The sequence below is a fragment of the Oryzias melastigma genome, unplaced genomic scaffold (assembly GCF_002922805.2).
Source record: "Oryzias melastigma strain HK-1 unplaced genomic scaffold, ASM292280v2 sc00494, whole genome shotgun sequence".
NCBI classification, from domain to species: Eukaryota; Metazoa; Chordata; class Actinopteri; order Beloniformes; family Adrianichthyidae; genus Oryzias; species Oryzias melastigma.
In genome coordinates this window covers 7848-17011 of record NW_023417088.1, presented here as the reverse complement: position 1 = coordinate 17011, position 9164 = coordinate 7848, and the positions used below count along the sequence as shown (strand labels likewise).

Here is a 9164-nt window from a genome sequence, read left to right as displayed (position 1 = left end):
ACAGAAAAGGCTTGCTGAAAATCGTACCTGCCCTGTTCTTTATGATGTGTTCTAGAGCGGTCAAAAACTGTACAAAGTAAATATTAGCTTGTAACCTTAGCATTGGTTTGCTTTTTTTGTCCTTTGTTTGTGTTGGCCTTTTCAAATGACTTACATTACAATGAAGATAATCTTTTTTGTCTGTTCGACACCCAGAGGGAATCTTGAAAATCACGTTTGACCAGATACTTTTTTTTTTCTCTGAAGGCTTGTGCTTGTTTAGCTTCAGAACAATATTTTCCCTAGAAAAAGAAAAAGAAAATTAAAAATGGGAGGATCGGAGCATTAAACCTTGGGTATATAACCGAGATATGTACCGGAGCTCCAAGTCAGGTGAGACGGGGTGAGAAGATCCTAAAGATGGCTCTCCAACAGTCTGTGTACGGGTTCACTGTGATGATCTTTCTGCTATGCACAGGTAAGAATATGTCTAAAATATTCAGTCAATTGAGGAGAAATTGGTATAAATTCAATTAAATAATCACATTTTGCTTATTTTCTATTAATTTTTCACATTTGAATTTTTGGGAAAATGTTAAATGAATAAAGTAAAAAAAATGTTCTGTTATTTTTGTGGAATCAAACAAATATGGATAATCTAGGATGACTTATTAATACAACATTACAAACAATAAACTGTTCTCATATTTTCAAACAGAATGTCTTATTAGTTGGAGGCATTTTTTTTCTAGATGATAACTGTATCCTGTTAAAATTGAAAAACTTTTTTGACTTTTTCACTGCAAATTAGCTGTTACTAGATGACCTGTGGACATGGCATCGGTTGCATTAGACATTCTTAGTGTCTTTGTCCCTTTTAAATAAATAAATAAAATAAACAGAAATGCATTCTCAGTCAAATGGGTTAAACTTGGTACACAAAAACAATAAACAACACATCAAGTCAGGGACCCCCTTTCGAATTTGATAAAAACACACTTTGGACATCGTATCCTTTAGATACCTGACCTGAAATAGTCTTTGAATGCTTAGCCTACCTCTTCGACTGGTTTAACGTATTTCCCTTTTGCTTTTTCTAGGTTGTCATTCACAGATGCCTGGTAAGCATTTTCAAATAACACAATCACGTTAATTTAAAGAGGTTTTAAATTACACTGAATTTCGGTTACATAATTCCCAGACAAGAGCTGAGGGTGAGGCACCACTCACTGTACAGTTATTCAAAAGGAAAGATTGAGGAAACAAGATATCACTGCACACAAATTAGTATTTGACTAACGTTTTAGGAATGTAAATAACTTGTGCTTTTTGTTATTTAAATAAATACATCAAACTAACACGTTTCTCTTTTTTGGTCAGCTTGTGGGAGAGTTCAAGTCAACGCTCGGATTGTGGGGGGTCAGGAGGCGGCCCCAGGAATGTGGCCCTGGCAGGCCGTGCTGTTCAGCAACGGTGAATTCTCCTGTGGGGGGTCACTGATCACCAATCAGTGGGTGCTAACAGCTGCTCACTGCCTCTCAATGTAAGTACCTGTAATAGGTAAGAAACCAGGGAAAAAAATGGCCATAAGTGGCACATTTTCTATGTCATATGCAGGGGTGGAGCTACAAAGGGCAATAAAATGTTAGTATCATTATTCAAAAATTTCCAAACATCTACAACAAAAGACATTCCAAATTTAGTATCTATGTTCTTCCTGAGATTCTTCTCAAAACGCCTCATTTTCATGAATTTATCCCTTCCGTCTCTCAGTGAGGACCTCAACACCACCAGTGTTCAGCTTGGTGCCCAAAACCGCACCAGCGACCCCAACGCCGAGTCTCGAACCCTCGAGGACATCGTCTGCCACCCCGACTACGACAGTGACACTTATAACAACGACGTCTGCCTTCTCAAGCTCTCCGCCCCGGTGCAATTCAACCAGTACATCCAACCCGTCTGCCTGGCTTCACAGTCCAGCGCCTTCCACGATGGGACTTCCAGCTGGGTCACAGGCTTTGGAGACAATGGTGCGTATTAATAAAATCTTTATGGTTTCTGAAAGTCGTTCTGGGCTTATTAAATCACATCACTGATAGTCCAAGATACTCCCCAAATTTCAGATATGATTTGTTTTTATCCAGAACGTTTGCTATTACCAGTTTATATTTGTGTGCTTATATAACACAAGATCCAGGAGAAATGTCAACTCATTTCCCTACTTCAATAAAACTTCCTGAATCTTGATCTAATTTTTTAAATCATTGTGTCCTTCAGTGAAAAAGAGATATATTTGTGCGTAACATTGAATCATCTTGAATTAGGTTTTGGCTATTCACCTGACGTTCTCCAAGAGGTCAACGTGCCGATCGTGGGGCCAAATCGCTGCAGATGCTACTACGGAGACTCCAATGAAATCACCGACAACATGCTCTGTGCTGGACTCGAAAATGGAGGAAAGGACTCGTGCCAGGTACTTTTGCTTTGCGATTGATTGTTCTTAATGGCAATCACATAAAACTTTTTCAGGAAAAGCACACAGGTCTACATTGACAAACCAACATTTTTTCATTAAAAAAGCGACATTAATAACAATTGAAAGAATGTGTCAACTCTTTTGTGGTAATCTCAGTTTAATTGTGTGATTACTTTACAGCATTATGCTAAAATATTGGTAAAATTAGACATTTTAAAAATGTTTTAGGCTAATTTGGAGATAATTTGGTTTTTATCTAATATTTACGCTAACTGTTTTGGCAAAATATATATTTTTTTCCCAGTTTTTTTAGGCTAATTTGGAGGGTAGCTAATTAATATTTTAGCATTATTCTAGCTGTTCTGACAAAATTAGACATTTTTTCACTTTTTCTTTTTCTAATTTGATGCTTTGCTAATATTTTAGTATTGTGTTAGCAGATTTGGCAAATTTTTACAATTTTTATTTTTTTTTCAGGCTAATATGGAGTTTAGCTAATATTTTAGCAGTATGCTACCCGTGTTGGCTAATTTTGGCATTTTTCCAGTTTTTTTTTTAAATCAAATTTGTTTTTTAGCTAATATTTTAGCATTATGCTAGCTGCTTTGGCAAAATTAGATGTTTTTCAATTTTTTTTTTTGCTAATTTGGTGATTAGCTAATATTTTACCATTGTTTTAGCAGTTTTTGCTAATTTTTACATTTTTCCACTTTTTCAGGCTAATTTGGAGTTAAGCTATTATTTTAGAATTGTGCTAGCTGTTTTGGCTAAAATAAATATCCTTCCAGTTTTTTAGGCTAATTTCGAGGGTAGCTAATTAATATTTTAGCATTCTTCAAGCTGTTTTGACAAAATTAGACATTTTTTTGCTTTTTTTTTGCTAATTCGATGCTTTGCTAATATTTTAGCATTGTTTTAGCAGATTTGGCTAATATTTACAGTTTTTCATTTTTTTAGGCTAATATGGAGTTTAGCTAATATTTTAGCATTATGCTACCTATGTTGGCTAATTTTGACATTTTTCCATTTTTTTAATCTAATTTGTCTTTTAGCTAATACTTTAGCATTATGCTAGCTGCTCTTTTTTTCAATTGTTCAATTGTTTTTCAATATTGTTTTGCTAATTCCGTGATTAGCTAATATTTTAGCATTGTGTTAGCAGTTTTCGCTCATTTTTTTTCATTTTTCCAGTTTTTTTAGGCTAAGTTGTAGTTTAGTTAATATTTTAGCATTATGCTAGCTATTTGGCTAATTAAGAATTTTCACAGTTTTTCAGGCTAATTTGGAGTTAAGCTATTATTTTAGCATTGTGCTAGCTGTTTTGCCAAAATTAGACATTTTTCCACATTTCAGAGTAATTTGGTGTTAAGCTAATATTTTAGCATTATGCTAGTTGTTTTTTTTTTGAAGTGGTCAGTTGAACGCATGTTGCAGAGTGTGGTGTGGATGTAGCTTGAAGCTACTGCTTTGTAGAAATTGTTGTTATGATACAACAACAAAAAAAAAGGGAAGACAAGAAAAAAGTGGTATTCAGTATAATTGTAGCATAGGGGTTGGGGTATTTCATTTGTTTGTTTGTTCATTTGTTTACTGCTGACTCTATTAGAGCCAAAAGGCCTTGTTAAATCACTTAACCAGTCCTAATTCCAGACTCATTTTTAAGCTATCCGAGCAATAATAGCCTAATACGAATGTCCTCATGCATTACTTAGATTAAAATGTGTTATGAAGTATTTTAACAAACAAAAGAATAGCTAGCCTTTTTTAAAAAGAAGCCTGTTCTAACTTAAAGACTTGAATGATTTGAACTGTTTTCCTCTGTTCACCTGGTCCATTTGGTTCCTTGTCTCCAGGGAGACTCAGGAGGACCCCTGGTGATTCTAAGAGACTCCACCTGGATTCAGGGTGGAGTCGTCAGTTTTGGTCAGGGTTGTGCCCAGCCTGAGAAGCCCGGGGTCTACGCCCGCGTGTCCGAGTACCAAGACTGGATCAGCCAAACCGTTACCGGGATGGAGCCGAGTTTCGTCACCTACTGGATGGGGGGCATGGACATGGATCAGCACTTCATGTGCTCCACAATGGAACCCCCCATCGTCACCCCTACCCCCACTGACGACACTTTGTTTGGTGGGGCCGAACACCTGAGCCACTTCACACACATCCTCTCTTTGTCGGCTCTTGCCGTGTTGCTTCACGTTTTTGTCGGCAGTATGTAAAACCAACTACCTGAAACCTGGAAATATACGCACAAACAGATTAGAGGCACACTTCTCTTTCTTGAATACTTCCTGTCATTGCGCTTCATGTCAGTTCACACAAAACCACTTCTGACTGAAAATAGTTCAGCCGATTGGAAAATTCTTTTAAATTAGATTTTTAGACCTGGTGGACAAAGCACTAACAGGAAGTAATCAATATGTTTACCTTTCATATCACAACTTTATGCTACAATATAGAAGGGAGATTGTGACATTCACACACATTGATTTTGTCTGACTTGTCAGAACACACAAAACTCCAAATCAAGCATTGTTTCTTTTTAAAAAAAAGATGTTTCATGATGGACTTTATGTTTCTAGACTTTTATGAATAAAGACACAATAAATATCTACATATTGCAACAATTTCAAAGTTTTAATTTGTGACAAAATACAATAAAAATAATATTAACAAGTGCAACACATAAGAAACCAGAGGACAAATGTAAAAAAGATTAAATGAGTTTTGTTCCAGTTTTGTTTAGCTAAAGTCTTTAATTCAACAACAAAGAGCAGAAATGTCTTTTATGAGTTTTTGCAGTCATTTATAAAATGGTGATTTAGCACAGCAACACCGTAAAAAATAGAATATATTTATAACACACACACACACACACACACACACACACACATTCTGACATTGGCTACACAGCAAGGACTAGGAAAATCACCCAAGAAGTGAGGACCAGCCTTTCTGCTTCATTTACACACGTTCACACACTCATATCCTTACATTTACTACATAGTTAGGACCAGGAAAGTCACCCAAGAAGTGAGGACCAGCCTTTCTGCTTCATTTAAACACATAAACACACCAATACATACCCATATGCACCCATATGCACCCATACACCTCCACACAAGCACTCACACACATACGCACACACACACACATGCATGCACACACTACAGCCAAATGTTTATAATAAAGAAAGGCTGACTGAGTATCATTTTCTCTCACTTGTTCTACTATATATTTTTTATTCTATGCCAGAATATAATAATTTGTTGCTGCTCAGCTTCCTCCACGACACTTTCATCCCAATGGAAGTGACATGGAGGAAGCTTTCTAAATGTGTACAGTTTGCACATCTTAGCTCTTCAGGTCTTCGTTTCTCCTGTGGTGACCAGCTTGCTTTCCCTAAACCAGCTAAGGTGGTCCAGAAATAAAGATCTTAAAAGCATGGTCCCTCCTGTACAAGTCTCACGAGAGGCAGATCTTCGGGGGTATACTTTACTACAGTTCCAGTTGCATTAATTAGAACCGTAAACTGTCACCTTTATGACATCACATCCGTAGGATTCTAAATGTAAAAGAAGCTTCTGCTTTCTCTACCCAACCTAACATTTCTATAATGGGCATTTATCAGGGAGAAAGTGCACTGAGTTTGGTTGAACATTAATTTCTTTACAAAAGTGCTAGTAAAAAAGCATTTAATTCATTTTATTATTTAAAAAAAAATGGTTCTTGGAGGAACTGAAACATTTTGGACTTTTGGGTTGGATCAAAGTTTCTCCAGAGCACTTTTACTGACCAACTCCAATCATCTTTATATATATATTATAAAAGCCTTCCCAGTGGTCTTTTAATTATAATTGCACTGTTTTTAGCCCAAGTAAAAAAAACAAAACTAATTTTATAGGACTTAGCTTCTGCAGAGCGCCAGTAGCTCATTAGAAATTCACCTCTGAGTTGTGGCATTTTATGTCACAAATATGCTGTTTATCTAGCAGCATTTTTTTCGTCTGCTCCTGATTCACAACAAGTTGAATAAAGAAATACTCATAAATGAAAATGTAAGCTTGCCTCGTCTGCCTCGTCTTTGGGAGTCATTCTGTTGCTCCACGGTGTGCTTCTGTATGTAGCACACACAAGTGAAAGTGACATAAGGGGTCAAATCAGGGTCAACTTAAAGTGAGGGAAAAAACAGGTTGTAAATAATGTATATATATTTAAGTATTTAAATAGTTTTAACCTCGAGGGCACACGTTGTAAACTCAGAGGGTAACAAAAATGGACAGTTAGAGGCCAAGATTTGAAAAATACAAAAAAAGGGGGTGGGCTGAGCGGGGGAGGCGTGGTTTGAATCTGTGATTGACAGTGAGGTTAGCTTGAGGTAACGTCTGCGTCCTCGATGAGGAGAGTGATACCGAGAAAAGACATGGCAGTTTCTCCACAGAACTTTCTATGGAGGTTGAGGATTTTTCTCCTTCACCTTCTCCCGATGCTCATGGTACAGACTGAAGGAAACCCGCGTCTGAGTGGTAAAATGATGCTAGCATCATAAGCTAACAAGGGATACCTTGTGAAATAAACGATTCCTTGTGAAACATTCATTAAAAATCCATCACCAGGACAGATGGATTCAAGGACAGTTGCACTAAACTACTGCTGCCTAACTTCCAAGTCCACTTTGTAGAAGCCCAAGTAGCTTGTAGAAGACAAAACACCAATGAGCCATGCTAAAGCTAACACATAACAACTGACCGTAACAGATAGGGCTGGGTTGATAAAAATCGATTAACTGATTTGAATCAATTTAAGCTTAATAGATCAAGAATCGATTCACAAAAGACATAAATCAATTTAGCACATAAAGCTAAAGTACGGTAGCTTGATGCTAATGTTTAATGGAATTTCCCATAGGACGGCTAATGCTAACGCTTGGTCGGCCTAAAAATACATTACTGACTAAATGAACTATCTGTATAAACTCACAGGCATGAAATTTCCAAATTCTTTTAAGGAAATATTTTAATAACAGACAATTTGTGGTGCAAAACATAATTTATTTCCCTTAGACTGTCGTCTTCTTCTTGAATAAAGTGTAATGTTATAGTGTGATCGCCACCTAGTGGCCAAACTGAAACGCCCTCCAGAAGAAGCAGCACAGTTTACATTGTTAATGAGATGAACATTTTTGTTAGAACTTCTCCTTTTGAGAATCCATGTAACTCTGTGTTAATATCATAACCTTATTATTTAACTGATACATTTTACCATATGTGAACGGTATCAGATTAATATATTCAAATTATACAGCAGATTATTAATGTATTTCTAAACAAATGTTTATAGATGTTTGAACTCTTAATGGAATTGAATGAAACGGAAGAATCGAAAAAAAATCGGAATCGAATCAAATTGTTTCTGGAAATTACAGTCGATACCCAGCCCTAGTAACAGAATCAAAGATGGGCGGAGCTTTTATTCTGGAGCTGCAGAGCATGATGATGTGAAACTTCTGAAATGAAGTGGGACTTCCAGTTAACCAAACACAAAATTCAAGTGTAATATCTCGTTTCAACCTATAGGGGGTAGCACAGAGGCAGCTCTAGACTAGAATTTCAGGAATTAAACAAGCTTATTTTAAATTGTGAATAATGTGGCAATGACCAGGTGCTGCTTTATGGTAGAATATCCTCTGATTCACTTCCATTTTATAATAATTGCCCCAACAACTGATTTATTTCACCAAACTACTTGTGAATTGCCCCCTAGTTCTTTCCTAATCTAGTCTCTGGTGTCATTGGACAGCTCTTTGGTCTTGGCCCTGTTAGTAACTGGAGTCTTCCTGATTGTATGGAGTGAACAGGTTTCTAAATTAGAATAATAAGAGGAGTTGGAGTGTTAAAAGGTGGAGTAAACAGGTTTTTGAGGGTCAGAACTCTAGCCGATAGACTCGTGTTCAAATACTGATTTGCAGCTGTAGTATACAAATAAATCCATCAATAAAAATCACACAATGTGATTTCTAGATTTTTTTTTTCCAGTGGACATGGACCTAAGATGAATATTTGTAGTGGTAAAGTCTGTGATTTAGTGTAATGTCTGCAGTGGGTTAAAAAAAAACAGATTGTCAAGGTCAATGACAGGTCTCCTCCATTCAGAGGACAGTTTGGGGAATAAATGGGACTTAATAAGGAGCCAATTGGACTCAATAATGTCATCTTTCATAGTTTGCTTTAAATACGTTTCTCATTTCACTGTCAAGTACACTCGTCACATGACAAACTCTTGACAGAGCTTCATCAAATGTCGTCTGAAGTGTCAAAGTCTGACACTTTGAGATCAATAGAGCCTAACTGAGGAGTGTTTAGACAGCTAAGAAACCACACAAGACTGACACCTAGTGGTAAAAACCAGAAGTGCCAAAGAAAAACTAAAGCTTTTTTAAAGAACATATAAAAGATTTATTTCTTTATTTTATGTGTGATACCCTTTTAAAAAAAAAGTAGCAAAGCATCAATTTGTCTTTTACACAAATAAACATGATAAACTGTACAACGTCTGAAACACGCAACGCTACAAACTCTAAGATCATGTTAAAACATAAAAACACGGGCCGGCACAACATTTATTAGGAAAGAATAAAGAATTGAAGTATTTCTTTTTAGAACATGCTTATAAAACTATTAAAAAAGCCAAACATAAAAAAAAAAACAATTTC

At 36.3% G+C, this 9164-nt stretch overlaps 1 protein-coding gene across 1 annotated transcript; it reads left to right on the top strand.

Moving 5' to 3' along the window:
* The first annotated feature begins 349 nt into the window (after window positions 1-349).
* Window positions 350-6339, top strand: LOC112141542 (serine protease 27-like). Its single transcript, XM_024264702.2, has 6 exons — window positions 350-457; window positions 1080-1100; window positions 1360-1522; window positions 1753-2009; window positions 2304-2452; window positions 4309-6339. Exons 1-6 carry the CDS (start codon window positions 400-402, stop codon window positions 4669-4671), a joined length of 1011 nt encoding a protein of 336 aa, XP_024120470.1. The 5' UTR covers window positions 350-399; the 3' UTR covers window positions 4672-6339.
* Window positions 6340-9164: the final 2825 nt, after the last annotated feature.

What these genes read in the sequence shown, in the direction of transcription:
- LOC112141542 (XM_024264702.2), top strand. Translation starts at nt 400, where the DNA reads ATGGCTCTCCAACAGTCTGTGTACGGGTTCACTGTGATGATCTTTCTG. An exon ending in GATCTTTCTGCTATGCACAG is followed by an intron (nt 458 to 1,079) that starts GTAAGAATATGT and finishes TGCTTTTTCTAG; the next exon opens with GTTGTCATTCACAGATGCCT. An exon ending in TTGTCATTCACAGATGCCTG is followed by an intron (nt 1,101 to 1,359) that starts GTAAGCATTTTC and finishes TTTTTTGGTCAG; the next exon opens with CTTGTGGGAGAGTTCAAGTC.